General features: G+C 42.2%; 1 protein-coding gene and 1 long non-coding RNA gene across 4 annotated transcripts in view; one reads left to right on the forward strand and one right to left on the reverse strand.

Annotated features, from left to right (window-relative positions):
* PIK3C2A (phosphatidylinositol-4-phosphate 3-kinase catalytic subunit type 2 alpha) overlaps positions 1–8,983 on the reverse strand; it is a 48,042-nt gene extending 39,059 nt beyond the window's left edge. Inside the window, exons 1-2 of one of the 2 annotated variants that reach the window (XM_080998511.1) lie at positions 8,864–8,983; positions 2,482–3,661 (exon numbers count right to left, since the gene is read on the reverse strand). In XM_080998511.1, the coding sequence (XP_080854637.1) occupies positions 2,482–3,594 (1,113 nt within the window). In that variant the 5' untranslated portion in view covers positions 3,595–3,661; positions 8,864–8,983. Of the gene's footprint in view, positions 1–2,481; positions 3,662–8,787 lie in introns of both variants that reach the window. The other variant, XM_080998510.1, reaches the window with a different exon arrangement.
* Positions 8,984–9,146: 163 nt separating this feature from the next.
* On the forward strand, positions 9,147–17,210 carry LOC308474094. Of its 2 annotated transcripts, none has more exons than XR_013984501.1 (2): positions 9,147–10,142; positions 14,830–17,210. It is a non-coding gene; the product is annotated as an uncharacterized lncRNA (long non-coding RNA). The 2 variants fall into 2 exon arrangements; XR_013984502.1 differs by lacking the exon at positions 9,147–10,142 and adding an exon at positions 11,384–11,471.
* Positions 17,211–17,971: the final 761 nt, after the last annotated feature.

A 17,971-nucleotide genomic window follows, 5' to 3' on the forward strand; every position in this document is an offset into this window, starting at 1 on the left:
AATGGTCTGATTCAGCATAACATTTATATTCTGTAGCTGAAAACAAAATTAAATGCCCAAGTCTTAGATCAAGCTAATACCTGATATTTTAATATAATTTTAATTTTGTGAATAAAAAATGCCTAACTGTGACGGCAGTCAAATTTATCTGACACATTTAGTTCTAGCCTGTATTTCAGTGCAAACCCTAACTAGATGGTTACAATAAAAATGTTAGAAACCAAAATTACTGAATATAATAAAAACACCACCACACATATGAGCTGGTCTTTGACCGTAATAAATTATCTTCTCTAACACCACCACATATACGGAACCCATAATCTACGATAGGGGTAGCCAATATGGTACTCTCCAGGTGCTGTGGACTACAACTCCCATCACTCCTATTGACTATCCCTGCAGAAAAATTTAATACAAAAACCACAACTAGAGAAACCCCAGAAAAGACCCACACCCTAGGCATACAAATGAGCTGACTAATCCATTTTATTATTATCTGGCTGTCATGTCATGGCAAACAAATAACGCACATCCCAACAGACTCAGAGGTCCTACATGGACATTCTAAAGAGTAATAAATGAACAGTAGGGGTTAATATGACTGCCACTTCCTACACTAGGAAAAAAACACTTCGAAATTTGAGAACCGTTGTGAGCATATTAAATCTCAGGCCTTTGTTTTGTTCTGCTGAAGTGTTATCCAGCCGAGTTGCAAAGCTTTGTTCCCATGCCAGATAGTTTTGATCATGCACGGGGCCTAAATGTCTACTTCCTCCTAATACTCATGACAGATCACACAGATGGAACCTCTTTGTAAAGGATAAACCGCAGAGATTTGGGGACCAAGTTAACAGTTTTGGCCATGATGTGTGTATACTATTAATTTAGAAGCAGTTTATATATTTAATATACTACATAGAGCATTATGTGTGCAACATCAGTATGAAATATGGGATATAAGAGTTTCTAATGCAATTTTTTTAAAAGAGCCTGTTTACATGGAAAAATAATCTTTAAAAATTATTTTTTTTCAGCAGAAGTATCTTATTACAGTAGTTCTGCAAAGTAACCAACTACACAATGGCAGAAATCCTGAAACCACTTCCTCACAAGTAGCCCATGTGATGTCAGTAAGTCTTTAGTATAGGAATAACCAGACTTTAAGAACTCATCACAATTAAGTTTACTTGCACATACACTGACTACTCTTAACCTACCTGAATTGTTTGTGACTTTTCGATAATGATTAAACTGAATAATAATCATCCCTTCTAATACCACACTTGGTGATTCTGGACCAATTAGTTTAGCGGTGAAATGGAGCTGCCCACAGAAAATATAGTAGTTTCTGCATTTTTTAAAAAGGAAAAGAACTCCAAAAACATCCTAATGGGAACTGAGCACAATCACCGGCTTTGAAGAAGCCCAGAGTGTTGAAAGTGTTAGTTGGAGAATAATAATAATTAATAATAGGGGAAAGGGATGCAGAGGGCATTGGCTTGGCATCTTTGAGCCGCTAACTGCTACAGTATTTCAGGGGAATTAAAGTCTGGGGTATGCAAACCATGAGATTAGGACTCCTATCACAGCATTATGTGGCGTATTCACTCCTTCCACATTCCTCAAAAAAAGTATCCTCCCCCCACTGCTATTAGATACCAAAAAAACCATAAACAAACCCCATTCTGGAAGCCAGTTCTGAATCTCTTTGGAACTAAATAGCACAGTACGAAAAGTTTTACAGAAACGAGACCAGGCCTTCTGTTTTAGACTGGGTGGAGCCTCAACAGGAGGCTACTCGGCAACATTTTGTGGGTCCTAAATTTTTTCCTTCTAATTCCCAATTCTGTGATCCTATACTTTATCAGCCGGGTTGCAAACCAGGGCCACCCAGTCAGGATTGCCCCAAGTATGTGTATTTTCATGAGGTTGAAGGACTTTACAAGTAGGAGGAAAAATATCACGCCAAAAAATTATCGTAACCAGAGGGTTCCCTTAATCTGCGGACTTAGTGTCTCACTCTAAGGTTTGTGATCTGATGGAGCTGCATAAGGTCTACCCACAGCTGTGTACTGTTCAGTAATGAAGCAGCTACACAAACCTGGTTTCTGATGGTGGGGGTGCAAGGTGGGGGCAGTAATGAAGGCAAATAAAACTCTCCCTACTCACCATTCTTTCTTCTGACTTCTGCACATCTAGAAGGCAATTGTCTGAAGCTATACTGCATTCTTTAGAAAATGTGACTGTAGTACTTAACAGGAACAATATTTTTTAATTTAAAATTTCCAATTTAAAAATTAATGCAAAATAAACACACAAGTTACCGAATTCACAATTTTCTTAAAAGTTCTAATAATCAATTATTTGTAGAATTATGGTTGGGCAGGGAACAAATTCTTCATTCCATTAAATAGTATCAACTTTTCAAAATGAAAGCAAGCTTACAAAATGAAAATAAGCTTTCAGGATATGTTTTACCTGTGATGTTTGGCCCTGTAACTTAGTAAGCTGAGCGGTTCGAATGTTTAAAGACTGACTTCTTGTAACTGTTGCCCCAGAAGAAGACTTCCCACTAACTTTTCTTTCAAGACGACATTTCCCTGGGGATTTCTCCTCCAGTAGCACAGCATCCCAAGGATCTTCTACAACTGTACTACAAGTCACCTTTGCATCATCTTCTGCCGCATACAATATATCCATACTGTCGACTTTCGGTTTACTTAAAGGATCCAAATCCAACCAATCAAATTTACTAATATCACTGGAGTTTTCAGAGGTTGGTAAGTTAACTGTAGATTTAGTAGCAGTCACTTCTAAGTCTGTGCTTGATCTCCCATTTTTCAGAAATTCTGAAGTGCTTGCTATCTTATCAAATACTTTTGCCATTTCAGGGGTAAGTGTTGGATGATATATAGGCAAACTTCTCTGTGGATGGAAGGCTGAAGTAGAAGGCAGTGCATATGTAATGTACTGGGACCTCTCTGGAAGACTTAGATAAATAGGCTTTGAAGACTGGTAAGTGGACATACCTGGATGGAAGCCATTCTGAAAGATACCAACTTGTTTGCTGTAAGAATTTGCTGGGTAAATAGAAGGTACAGTGCAAGAAGGCGGCCCAGGAAACCCAGGTGTCCACTGTCCTCTTTGAATAGTAGGGTTGGCATAAAACTGTGAAGAAAATGATGAACTCAGAATAGGAGTTGCTGGCAACGTGGTGTGTTTGCTTGACTCAGAACTGTCCTCAAGTAGTAGTTTCTCTAGCTCAGCATGGCTTAGTTTTTCTATCTCAATTGTATTTAACTTATCATCCATCTTTCTCTTGGCATCGGACTCTGGAAACACCATAAGATCATGGTCCTGTTTCCTGTGGGATTGTACAGTTGGCCAAGAGTTGCTTAAAATGTCAACACTTTGTCTGTTACCAGCTACCACTCTTTCCTTTTGCATCTTAGCTAGAGCCTCAGCTTCCATCTGCAGCGCCTCCTCTTTGTCCACTTCTTTTGCCTTTGCTGTGCCCAAAGATGGTGATGAACGCTGTTTGACTTCATTGCTGCTAGATATTTGTGCCATGCCGTGAAAACAAATGTCCATTAACAACTCCAGTCACCTCTTCTGCAAATCCTTGGCTCCAAAATGTTCAAAGCCAGATTCGGAAGCACTGGAAGGAGAGAGAAAAACACTCGTTAGAAACAAAATGAACTATATTTGCAAAATCAAATGAAAAAGTATTTCAAAATGGTAGATTTCTAAAACCGCTTCAAGAACTAGGTCCAAGCTTTTATTGTATGCTTGTAAAATGAAAAACAATGCAGTATCAATCAGCAACCATTTGTCTCATTTCTCAAACCAGCTGCATATGCATTTTGTTTGCGCCAAGTAACCTATAGAATTTTGTGTTATGAGGCAGCACATAAATGCAATGAATGAAGTAATAAAATTAACCTATGCTTAAATAATTCCTGCTCCTGCTTCCTTTTGTGTTATTCAGGTGCACAGTCCCAAGGACTGTTGGTTTCTAATAAAGCCTAGGTTCTTCAACTGCGAGACAGACACACATAACCCAAGTAGAGGGGAACATGCAAACCCTAAGAATGACGTGTGAGTGTGATCAAATTTTGTAGGTAGTCCGAGAACAGGGGCTGAAAAAGTGCAGCCACTCAAGTCTCAGCAAGCACGCTGTTCAGACTTCCATTGGTGTCAGGGTTAGCTCTGGCTACCCTTCTTCCAGTATTTCCAACAGAGCTGAATAGGGTAGATAAGCACAGGCATTAGAATTCAGCAAAAGAATATAGGTGATGGGAATAAACAAATAAGAGTGTTACTCAGTGGCTGCATTCACACATAACACTAAGACTAAGCAAGAAATGTATATAAAATATTTCAGCTGTAATTAACAGCAGCTACTCACAGCTACATATTTCTCATAATTATTAGAACAAGTGCATTGTTTATGTATATTAATTACTTCTATATAATGCTACAAATGCAATGCTTGGAAGAGCATATCTAAACTTAAAAGCAGTTTATTTCTACATCAGTAACTGTGGAAAATTGTGAAGCACTGTCTTGCCAACACAGCTCAGTCCAACTCTAGAATCCATTTTAAACCAGATGAGATTTCTTACTTAGAAGAATGTTCTGCATTGGAAACCATACATTTCATCTGGCATTGCTCATATACAATGAATTACATGCAATGGGTTCAATCCAGACTTTATTTATTTTAAAATTTGTAGATCACCCTTCATCACATGGTGATCCCAGGGTGGTTTACAACATATCATAAAATATACAACCCAAGATATACATTAATTAAAAAGTGTCATTAGTAAATCCAATTAATAAACACAACAGCATGAGAAGACCTAAAGAAACTGTGTCCTTCACAGGTTTACCCCAAATGCCTGGGACAACAGGTAAATCCACCAAAGTCCACCATCTGCACTCCCACAGGTGTGGAGGACTCCCTGGTCCTGAATGGGGTAACTGTGCCCCTGAAGGACCAGGTGCGCAGCCTGGGAGTCATTTTGGACTCACAGCTGTCCATGGAGGTGCAGGTCAATTCTGTGTCCAGGGCAGCTGTCTACCAGCTCCATCTGGTACACAGGCTGAGACCCTACCTGCTCGCAGACTGTCTCACCAGAGTGGTGCATGCTCTAGTTATCTCCTGCTTAGACTACTGCAACACGCTATACATGGGGCTACCTTTGAAGGTGACCTGGAAACTGCAACTAATCCAGAATGTGGCAGCTAGACTGGTGACTGAGAGTGGCCGCTGAGACCATATAGCACTGGTCCTGAAAGACCTACATTGGCTCCCAGTATGTTTCCGAGCACAATTCAATTGGTGCTGACCTTTAAAGCCCTAAATGGCCTCGGCCCAGTACAGTGGTAGCTCAGGTTCCATATGCTTCAGGTTCCATACGCTTCAGGTTACAGACTCCGCTAACCCAGAAATAATACCTCGGGTTAAGAACACTGCTTCAGGATGAGAACAGAAATCACGTGGCGGTGGCGCAGCAGCAGCGGGAGGCCCCATTAGCTTAAGTGGTGCTTCAGGTTAAGAACAGTTTCAGGTTAAGAACGGACCTCCAGAACGAATTAAGTATGTAACCAGAGGTACCAGTGTATACCTGAAGGAACATCTCCACCCACATTGTTCAGCCCGGACACTGAGGTCCATTGCCGAGGGCCTTCTGGTGGTTCCCTCATTGTGAGAAGTGAGGTTACAGCGAACCAGGCAGAGGGCCTTCTTGGTAGTGGCGCCCACCCTGTAGAACGCCCTCCCATTCAGATGTCAAGAAAATAAACAACTATCCGTCTTTTAGAAGACATCTGAAGGAAGCCCTGTTTAGGGAAGTTCCTAGTGTTTTTTTGAAGTTTTATTCTGTTTTTGATGTTCTGTTGAAAGCTGCCCAGAGTAACTGGGGAAACCCAGCCACATGGGTGGGGTAGAAATAAATTATTATTATTATTATTATTATTATTATTATTATTATTGGATGCTCCAGCAGTATGAGTATGATGAGTATGAGATGCAGTGTAGGTATCTGCATGAAAAATAGGCAACAATATTTCCTGCTTTTCTCCAAAGGGAAACCTATGCTGGATCTTGGAACTGACACCCTCAAATTTAACCCACTATCCTTATTTAATGCACTATCCATATAATTTTCTGGTTGCAGAATATTAAATCTTATGTGATGAAAGACATGGAAGACATTAAAACAGCTGCCAGAGGCATGTGCAGTATAGTTAATAAGATGATACAATACTGGCATCTTTGCAAAGAAAAAACATTGGATTAAATCTTGAAGCCACTGGCATTTAAGGAGATAGCGGAGGCGTATAACATCAGTAGCAGATATCCCTGGCATGCCCTGGCAAAGCTGGAAAAAATCTATTCAAAACTGGGAGATTTCTAGATGAACTAATGGTCTGACTCTGTACAAAGCAGCTTCACATATCAAAACATTCAAATGAGTTCAGTATGCCAACACTGAATATGTCACTATAAAAATAGTTATGTTAATGGGATCTTTACTTCTGCAGCACAAAGTGGCAAGAGCAACATACGCAGAATGACAAAAAAGCCTGCCACAAAGGACAATGGAATGTGGTGGGTGGAGGACAAACATTCCTCAGGGGAAAAGATCCAGTATGAAGATATGTGGGGATATTAAGTATGAAACCATAGGGAGAATCCCTGGGAAATGTGAATTTCCCTCAGTTTTCCCAGTTTTATTTCTGCTTTCAGGATTGTCACACCTTACTTCTCGCTTTCCTGTTCCCAACTTGACATGCTAAAGCAAAAATACAACTAACAGTGAACTTGTGAATAAGTTTCAATACTTGCAGAATCAGAACTTTAACTATGGCCTGTTTTGTACTGGTGCCAGAAGCAACAGATTTTCTAATCTTTATAGTTTATTTTTCTCCTCTGTACGTCAGTGCATACTAAATATAGAGATTCCATAAATATATTAACTTCCACTGAATGGCTATAAATAAGTACAACCTACACTTATACTCCTACCATATACTGTGCGCTTCAGTTCTTATCGGCTGCTGCCTCAAATAAAACTGTATACATTAAACTTTTACATTTCTTATGCCTCTCCCTTGAATAACAAGACCTTTACTCTTTTGTGAAACATAAAACTGCCCAATGAGTCACTTGAACAGCAAATAGTTAAGATCAAAAACCAGTATCATATACAAGTGAAGTTTAACTTGAATGTAGCAATTTTGCTCTTTTCTGTTTACCACAGCATCATGTCTCAATTCTGTGAAACTATGGGTGGTATTCAACTAAGTTTTACTCAGGACACATTGAAATTGACGAGCATGAATAAGTTAGGTAAATATATTTCAGTGGGTCTACTCTGAGTAAAACAAAGCTGAATCCCACCCTGTGACATGATTCCTCTTCAGAAAACTGCAGTTGCAAAATAATACAGAATGCATTGTATATGTCCTCCCTACCAGCTTCTGTAACAAAAAGCTAGTAAGAAGTATAAACACTCAGAACACTTCTAAGCTTTCTCGCAGCAAAGAGACTACACATCCAAGAAGTCTAAAGGGATAAAAACTCAGCATTTGAGCGTCAGATCTTTAAAAGTAAACACACTTATAAAAGGCCAACAAGTAAAATCAATTAAGCTCTTCAGTATCCCAGTAAACAAAGATATTTATATGATACAAAATATAAAACAACCAGTAACAAATATTGCTCCTTATATCTGGTGTCCACAAATACAATCAAATACCACTAGTGTCTGAACCTAGAATCAGGGAGTTCTACTATAGTTCCTATAAGCACCCATGGCAACATTACAGTGTTTTGTTTAGCTGTTCTAGCATCTACCCCAGGAATAACACCGGTGATAATCAAATCTGGCTGCATGTATTAAACGTTTCCCAGCCCAACTGCTGCTTTACAACTTGTGGTACCCAAGGGCCTTTGGCCATAAAAACCTGCTCCTATGCACCACAGCATCTATATTACCACCGTTAATTACTACTTTGAGGCTTGATCACATGGACACCGGTGATACACCAGCAGCATTTGCAACTACTGTCAACACACGCTGGAGTGCGAGCAATCGTATGTCTCCCGGTTGCGTGCCAACCTGCCCAAGGATGCTCAAGCCGCAATTTATTAGGCCCCCCACAAACCAAACCCGTGGGAATTTGTTTCGGTGAGTCAAAACTACAGCTTGTTCTCCGTCTCTCGACGCAATACGATTAGCGGGAAGACGCAGTCATCTGCGTGTGCCAAAAACCCCCAAAACAAAACAACTGCTCTGCAAGGCCGCGAAGGCGAGGGGGTGGGTGGGAGGAGTGGGAAAGCGAGAGACTATTCCTCGGCTGCCCTATTTCTCGCAAGGCAGCATGGAGGAGGCCTCCTTATCTGCTCCAGCGTCTCCTTACTCCGAAGTGGAGCCACACGCAGACAGCTCCTCCTCGGCGCCACCTTAATTGGCTGGCCTCGGGCGCCAGACGACCCAAGCAGACCAGCCCCCCTCATTCATTCCTCCTCCTCCTCTAGGGGAGTTAGCGAAGAAGCCCCTCGGCGGGCGCCTTGGGGTTGAGTATGCCTTGGGGTTTTCGGGGAGCGAGCGAGGAAGCGCGGCCTCAGCGGCGAGGAAGAAGGCGGCCCAGAGAGGCTGAGCGCGGGGATGCGCCCCCTGGGAGCCGCGTTTCGCCTGCAGCAAACGCCCCCCGAGGGGTCTCTCCCGTTCCCTTCTCCTCCCCCTCGCAGCCTTCCAGACTCGCCCTCACCTCAGCGAGCCTCCATCCCGAAGCACCAGCCGTCGCCGCAGCCATTTCCCGTCGTCTCCGCCGCGGAGAAACTTACTGGCGAGCTCGACTCCAAGCCCGCTTCTCCTCCTCCTCCTGCTGCTTCCCCGCCTCTTTCGCTCCCCGCGCTGGGATGGCTGTTGCTGCCGCGCGTCCACTTCCGGCTCTTAGCGAGGGGAGGCCGGCTGAGGGAAGGGGCGGCGAAGGCGGAGCCGCAGCAGGGAGGCCGGGTCGAGCGCTGGGCTCGTGAGGAGCTGGCTGCTTTGAAGCACGCTGATAGGATACGGGCTTTTTCAAATGTTGGGAGCAAGCTTTCGGATGCTACAGGACGCCTCGTCGAGCTTAGACGTGCAAGAAGGGCCACAGAAACACCCTTCTCGGGTTGCTGCCCCGTAGAGTTGCCCGCCCCTCCACCACACACATCCCAGCCCGCCTTCCTTGGGTAACAGCTGCAGGACAAAACATTCTGCTGGTAAAGCCTTTCCCAGCCTTCGGGTTGCAGTGAGGGGAATAACTTCACCAGTTGAATTTTCTTCACGTGGCTGTTGCACAGGAGGGGGGGGTGGAGTTTACAACCATTCCTACACGCTGTACCTTAACTTGTTACGTCATTCTCGGCGCATGCACTTTTAATTGCTTTCGGAAGTGCCTGGATACTGACCAAGGTGCGATACATCGTCACCTGAAGGCTGCCCTTTTCCCACATCGTCCTGCCACGTGGGCCAGTGAGCAATGTACGAGGCAATCTGTGCCAGCTAGTGTTTCGTACTAGAAATACTTTTTAGGGGGTGTCATCTGTTTCTCACAGTGCACTTTTCACAGCTGCATGACAGAAATTCAGCAGGTAGTGTTCAACTTCGTGCTTGAGAAAGCCTCATTTCGTATTTCTGCTTGCCACAAAGCAGCTTCAAGGAACAGGATCCCTGCCAGGAAAGCAGAAGGGTGGGGTGGAAACTTAAGCTTTCCACTAATCTCTTGCCAGATAGCAAAATTCCTCACCCCCAAAATAGTAGAACTATTATTGGTATAACTAACTCTTCGAACTAGAGCTTCAAAATGTGGCCTGGAGTGGCAACTGGCATGAGAACTTAGAAGGCACAGTCTCAACACTAGTTGTTTTCTACGAAAATCAAAACCCTCCCACTTCTCATCTCACTGGCTGTCTCTTATAATGGGTGGAGGCAAACAACAGTGGGGTGACCGAAAGGGGTTGGATTTCATGCTTCGTCCCAGACAACGTGACTTTTGTTCCTGAGGACGTGCTGTTTATGGCAGCATCTATGATCAGCACGTCAGGACTAGGTTGGAGATGTCACCAGTGTCCGCATTTTACAGCAGTAAGGACAACATGATGGTCATTTACTTTACTCCTTGACGATAAGCTTATATTCCAGGGGGAGGAATGATCTATTTTAAACACAGTAGATCACTAGAGTGAATATTAGGATACTGCCTGTACAAATGTGATTGTTGGACTTGGAACAATAATTCTGCTTCTAAACCAACACACATATTTCTAAAAACGACCCAAAAGTAATTGTTTAGTTGGCACCGCTTAAATGATTCATTCACAAGTTAGCTTCTACTGAGCGCAGGTTTGTATAGTGATAGTAAATAGATTCAAAGAAGAGAGGGAGAGTAAACAATCATTTCCTGTTCCTGCCATTAGATCTAAGTAAGAATGTTTTGAATTACTGGAAACTTGCATAAAAAATGTGAGTTGGTATGCAAATACAGGAACATTGAACTTTATCATGTGCTACAGGGAAAAGACTGAACGTACCCAAGGGAAAATAAACTAAAACAAGACATATGAAGTAATATCAATTGAAAGAGCAGACTAGGTCTGAAAAATAGAATTAGGCAGTATATTTTCAGGTTAGACTAGGCAAACAGCTATTACATAATGCATGTTTAATATCAATGGAAACAATCGTTCAAAAATTACTGGTGAAAAAAATATTAGAAATAAAGAAGGAGAAATAAAAGTATTGTCATTGAATTTGGTTATACAATTTTGACAGTATATAAAGATGTTAAAGGCTGAGGTTCAGTCTTTTTTTCCTGTAATGTATTATGACAAAACACAAAACCAAAAACATTTAATTCCTAGTGAAGGTGCAATTTAATGAAAAAAATACTTTAACTGCTTTTGCTAAATTTAAACTAATATTGTTAAAATTACACCTATATAAGCCAGGAGTTGCCCAGCGATATGAGAAATGGACAAAGTACACAGTAGTTTGTATGCCGCTCAGTCCTGCTTCCCTCATAATCGTCTCTTTCTTTACTTTTTTTTTGTTAGGTTGTATTAAATCAGACTTAGACTTTTGTTTCACTGAACACAGTGAAACACACATCCAAATAAACATGCATAGGATTGTGCTGCTTGAATATTTAAAATGCCAGTAAGACCATAAGGCTATTTAAAATCTCTTGAATACTTTGTAATTGCATCACTTCTTAGAAATCAGTTGCTTGACTGAAGTTGGAACATCCTGACATGTCACAATATTTGCAGACAATGTGTCTGAGATATGCACAATTCTCCGCAGAGTAATAACACTTGAAATAAGCCCAGAGTTTTATTTAGGGAATCCTGATATTAAAAACTGGGCTAAATTTACCTCTGATTAGTCCAAGGATACAGGAGGACAGAGGGAAAGGTAATTTCATACTTTTACATGTGTATGCCTCCCTCCTTTCTTCCCTCCTTTGTGGAGCTCAAAGAAGAGTACCGTATTTTTCGCCCTATAGGACGCACTTTTTCCCCTCCAAAAATGAAGGGGAAATGTGTGTGCGTCCTATGGGGCGAATGCAGGCTTTCGCTGAAGCCTGGAGAGCGAGGGGGGTCGGTGCGCACCGACCCCTCTCGCTCTCTAGGCTTCAGGAAGCTATTCGCTAGCTGTGGGAGAGCTGCGCGACTTTGCACAGCTCTCCCACGGCTAGCGGAGAGCTTGCCTGCACCCAGAAGCTTGGGGCGCGCTGCGCTCAGCACGCCCCAGGCTTCGGGCTTCGCGCAGCTCTCCGCTAGCCGTGGGAGAGCTGCGCAAAGTCGCGCAGCTCTCCCACGGCTTGCGGATAGCAGCCTGTTCTGGGGGCTGGGGTCGGGGGAAGCTTGGGCTTCCCCCGCCCCAGCCCCACACCTGGGGGGGAAATAATTTCCCCCCCCAAAAAAACCTAGGCGCATCCTATGGGCCGCTGCGCCCTATGGGACGAAAAATACGGTACATGTGGTTCCCAGGCAGTCATCCATCCAGGCACTCATCTGCTTAGCTTCAGCAAAGTGGTGGCCTCATGCAATCAGACCATAAAGGTAAAGGGACCCCTGACCATTAGGTCCAGTCGTGACCGACTCGGGTTTGCGGCGCTCATCTCACTTTATTGGCCAAGGGAGCCAGTGTACAGCTTCCAGGTCATGTGGCCAGCACGACTAAGCCACTTTTGATGAACCAGAGCAGTGTGTGGAAATGCTGTTTACCTTCCCGCCGGAGCAGTACCTATTTATCTACTTGCACTTCGACGTGCTTTTGAACTGCTAGGTGGGCAGGAGCTGGGACCAAGCAACGAGAGCTCACCCCGTTGCGGGGATTCGAACCGCCGACCTTCTGATCGGCAAGTCCTAGGCTCTGTAGTTTAATCCACAGCGCCACCATACCCTGAGATAATATCTTACAACATTTGTATGGAATTGACTCAGAATATTTTCTATTTTCCATAAAACTACTGAATTATTAGACAAATGTTGCATTTGAGGAAATAATATTTGACATACTGTACAACCCTATAACCTGGTTCACAAATCCCTTTAAACTACGGTATTGTTAACTATGGTTTAAAGGTCAACATGCAGCATATACTACTGAAAATTGCAACCACTCCGTTCCTACCCGACCCCTGCTACTGGTGTGCTGCTGGGACCTAAAATGTGGCTTGGTTTAGTCAGTGTTATGTTGAAGCTGGGCACATTCTTTGTTTGCTGGGGGAAAACAAACCATGAGCCTGCATTTGGACACAATGCTAAGCCAAACCATGGCTTAGCTCCCTGCCACCACAAGAGCAGCAGGAGGATGGGAAGAGCAAAGCAGCTGTGATTTTTCAGCCTGTGCACCAGCACACTGTATTCACCTTTAAACCACAATTAAGCTTAACTAAGCAGTATGCAGACGCTGACAATGTTGGAAATAAGGGACCCTCTTTAATCCTTTTCATAAACAGCATATGGAAACATTAGTACTGAGTAGTTCTTTTTCCTCCCTTATCTATTTAAAACATTTTATGCTACTTTTCCATTTTAAAATATTAAAAAGCTGATCTCAAAGGTAACAACATATCCTAAAGAAATTATTTAGAACACTCAATAATTGCTCCATTTATAAATAAAGGCAAAATGAGCAATTAATAGGAATATTAGCCAGGGTTACTATATAACTCCACCTTTGTCTCTACACTTATCCATATAGTTTCCTTCCTTCCCATATTCTGTATGTTGTGATAACTGCAACGTACCACCTATGTCTCAGTGCCTCTTGCCATGGAACTCTGTAGGTCAGGAAGAAAGACATATTCAATACCTTTTTTTTCTCTTCTTCATCATTGGTTAGCTGCTGGGACTGGGAGGGGAGGGCGGGGAGAGGAAATGGAAAAGCTTGATAGGATTAATGTCCACCTCCTGTCCTCTGTCTGGTTCACACAAGAAGCAGTCACACATAATTTTGGAATATCTTATGTAGGCTGACTTTTATTGCTGTTGAAGACCTTCACTATGGTTGAGACAATATTAACTTACAAATGAGGCTCTGGTGTGTTGGATCGAGTCACGTAGGTCTATCAAAACATATCTAAATTGTTGTTCTGGAAAAATATCACAATCCAAAAGATCCATAATAGTTAAATAGGGCCCTACAGTTTTAAAATCAACCATTACATAAAAAAGTATATTGTGGGACTATACTGTGAAACGGTGTTTATGTTTTTTGCAGAGATTGCAATTTTATCAGTGTGATGCATTGTGAAAGTAGGTCAAAACCTTGATTAAGGATTACTGTGTTGTGGTGGTAATGTTTTAAAGCAGTCAGCACATTAACTAATCATTGTGGGTTCATACACTAGAGTCCACAAGTGGGGTAAAAATGGCTGTGGCCCACCAGTTACAAAACAGTAATACAGAGCCAGAACAAAATGGTGATGGGCTGAGGCAAAGATTGGCATAATCAGCTAGGAATAACTAACATTTTCTATTGATATGTAATCTCTCTTTGGAAATTGCCACATTGTTTGCCCCTGTTATTTCCTTGTGGTAGGGACTTCCACAGTACTGTGGAAGTACAGTAATGTCTGTACTGTACTTAGCTTTCTTCCAGCTAAGTACAGACATTAGCTCTGGAGGTGTTGTAATTAACCTTCTAATTTGAGGCAGGATTTGCTGAACTATAGACTCTAAGTCAGAGGTTCCCAAACATATTTATAGGGCCTACCACTTCCTTTTTTTAAAAAAAATGCTCTCACAAGAAGTAAATAAGGAGGCCGTTTACAGGATAAAGGAAGTCTTTTATTTTTATGTTATGTTTTCTTTGTGTAAGGGGATAGGAGTTTAATTTTGATAATTAAATTGTCAGTGGTGGTGGGTTTGTTTGTATGTATGAGTTGTTGTGGACTATGTTTAAAAAAATTGCTCTGCAGCCCCCTGGAAATATACCTTCTTTAAGCGAACATACAGAAAGGTGCTGCAGCACACATGCCCGCCTTTCTGTTCCTGTTTAATAATAATATTCAATCTCCCTTCCTAATTTCCTTCAATGCTCCCTCAGTCTCTTTCCATTCAGAGAAAGGCGGGGTGGGGGCTTCCTGGCTCAGCAGGAGACTTAACTGGAGGAAGGAGGACAGAGTGTGTGTGCATGGAGCAAGGGGACCCAAAGGCGTTGAAGTAGCCCTAGACTGAGTCTTCTCCTTTTTTCCTTTCCTTCAGTCTGACGGTTGCTTCTGTTCCCCTCCCTTTCTCCCCTCCCTTACTTTCCCTCACAGGCACCTAACATGTCAAGGACTTTGAGGAGCCTAGAACTAGCGCTGAGGATCTCCTTGAGAGGCCATCAGGAGGAGACACCTGCTGAGGAACATTTTTGCTGTCATGGGAGAAGGTGGGCCCGCCTTCCAGTCCTCAGGAATGCTGGCACCAAAAGGTCCGGGTCTGGGCTAAAGAACAACAGCACAGTATGCATTCACAGACTCAAGAGTCATTGCGTGGCTTGTAAGCAAGCAATTCCTGAAACATCTTCACTACCAGCAGCTGTGGTTAGGGTGTGGTCTACAAGAAGGGAGTTTACAAGGTCTCCCTCTCGGGCCTTCTGTTCTCTGGAAACAACATAGGTTTTGGGCTCCTTGGTGTAATTTGCATGCTTTGCTGTGTTGTATCTTGCCTGAACTCTCTGTGATACTGACCTTTGACCATTGCTTGACTTTGCCTCTGGATCATGTTTTGGACCTGAAATTATCCCCTCCGCTTGACCCTGGTTTGTTTGGACTGTGCTGCACCTTCAGCTTTGCTCTCCTTGGTGAATATTTTGCCAAGTTGCTTATAAATCCTGTGAAGGCCCTGAGGACACCCACTGGAATGTGACACAGCAAGAAGGAATTGCAGCTGTTCACTTAAGACTAGTGAAAGTAAAGGGGTACGCTCAGGTGAGTGGTTCCTTGTCCCTGGATGGACTGTAAGAATTTACAGTAGCTTGTTTCTATCTGCATAGCTCCATCCTGGGTTTTATTACTTGGTCACATTAAGTGTTGGAACTGATTGATCTGGCCTAGTTATCTCTGATAGAACCAGCAGAATAATATATGTTATTCTTGGCTTGTTTTTTTACTGCAACTTATCTGCAGGCTAAAGAATACTAATTATCCTACAGAAAGAGAGAAAAAGACTCAGTAAAAGAATATAGTAAAAGAAATTTAGGCAAGTTTTTAATATTTTACTGTGCTTTTAATTCTGTTGGGAGCTGCCCAGAGCGGCTGGGGAAACCCAGCCAGATGGGCGGAAAAAAAATAATAAAAATTATTATTATTAAGTGAGGAAGGGGAAGCAGCAGTAATAAGAGGAATGCCAAAAAGTAGAACACGATGGACGAGATAAAGCTATTCAATTAATATCAAAAACCCTAAACAACTTGGACCCCTAATAAGTTTTTATATAAGCCCAAGAGCTTCTCCATACCTGGGATAATTCTTGTTTCCTTTTGGATTGAAGACCCTCTTGCCATATAACAATCTGCTTTTTAACTTCTCCCATTTTCAAAAGTGGTTTCTCAAGCACTGTGAGCAAAAGGAGTGACAGCTGTTTAAGATACACGAGTCTCAGTCTTTAATGTAGAAAACTCATTGCATGGTTCTTATGCATTGCCAGGCGTAATTTTAAAATTTGTTCACACATTTTAATCTATGCAGGCAGTAAGTGCATAAATGTTTTCCCTGGGTACTAGACCTAATTGATCCATGTTAGCCGCTGAAATCAATTACTAATTTTGTTGTTCAGCTTTCTATTTCATTAGTTCTTCCAAAAGTACTGATTTTTGGCCATTCTATATCCAATTATCTAAACCCTGAAGAATCCACCTCCCTGTGCTTCTTCATATTTTGCTGGTGAGATCATGTTGTTCCTTGACATAATTGACACATTGCTGTGCAGCTTCAAACAAAGTCTAACCAAGGCTGCAGTTGTGACTATTGATTGTGGAGAGCAATGACAATGAGATTTCTCTGCAGTTACTCTAAAACGGCAACCAGTTTGTGTCTGTATAATGGGGGAAGGGGTTAACTGCAAATAAAAAAACTACAAATAAAATTTACTAAACCAGATGGGCAAAATAGATATTTATTTATTTTTAATTCCTGTACATGGAACCCTTCATCAGGCGGAATGGAAAGGTGATTTGTTTTCCACTTAGGTTGTCTCTGCACTCAGAGGCTGGTGCCCATTGAGACTGCTAGGGCAAAAGGAAGGGAGCCCAACAGTAGGTAGAGCCAATGACAGGCAGAGTCAACTAACTATAGTTTCATCTCCATCCTCCTTCCTGCTGAATTCTTCAGTGGCAACGCTGCCAGAAGCTGCCAGCCAGTGCCATTCTCTAGAGTCTAGACTAGTTGTAATTGCTCAATCAACCCTCCACTGATCCGCATTATACACAAAATGCTCATGGCATTCTGGATCCCCGGGGGATTGGATTTTGTTCTCCATCCCATGTCTACATAAAAGCAGTTCTCTCTCAGTGCCAGGGCAGGGATTAGGATTAGCCTGTTTAGGCAGGATAACTCCTATCTAATTTCTGTTTCTCCTTTTCCAGGGTAATTCTCCATAAGGGAGAGGACACCCTAGATGTGTAGCATTTGATTAAGAAATAAAGTTTTTAAACTTCCATTGTTGTCTGGTTGTTTATCCCTATATCTGTTATGTACTGAGTTGAATAGGATCCAAACTGCAGCAGTCTGATTGGTCCTAGAACAATAGGATCCAAAATGCAGCAGTCTGATTGGTCCTAGAACAATAGGATTCAGAATGCTGCAGTCTGATTGGTCCTAGAACATTGCAGCAGTATGATTGGTCGGCAGGAGCCACCCAATCCAGCTCCAGATAGAAGTGAATCCACAACCTGATTGGCTTACAGGAGAAGTCCGGAATTAGCCAATCATGTGCAGCCCATTGTGTAAATAATGTATATAAAGCAGATACTTTGAGGGGACTTCCATTCCTCCTCACCACTATGAGCTGAATAAAGAGCATGAAATCACTTTGCGACTCTGAGTATATTTCAATATCCTTGCATTGCCTTTCAAATAAAACTCCTCGGCTGTGTTCCCAGACCTGAAAACCTTGTCACACACAGCAAGGCTGTTGTTTTGAAGTTCCAACTCTCAAAAGGGATCGTAGCAAAACAGTAACTTCATTGTGCATCTTCTCATAGCTCTACAATTTCTGTGGTTAACTGGAAAAATAATTGAAGTTAATGTGTTGAGAATTATCCAAAGCTTATTCCACATTGCTTTTTTTGTCAGCAGAGACTGGTGTAATAAAATATGTGAAAGCTGCATGTAATTCTTAAAATTAAGTATCTGACTGGCATTTCTCTGTGAATTTTTAAGCATGCTAATTGCTACAGATACCAAATGTTCTTTTCAG

The sequence above is a fragment of the Podarcis pityusensis genome (genome assembly GCF_964106645.2).
Source record: "Podarcis pityusensis genome assembly, chromosome: 1".
Lineage (NCBI taxonomy): Eukaryota > Metazoa > Chordata > Lepidosauria > Squamata > Lacertidae > Podarcis > Podarcis pityusensis.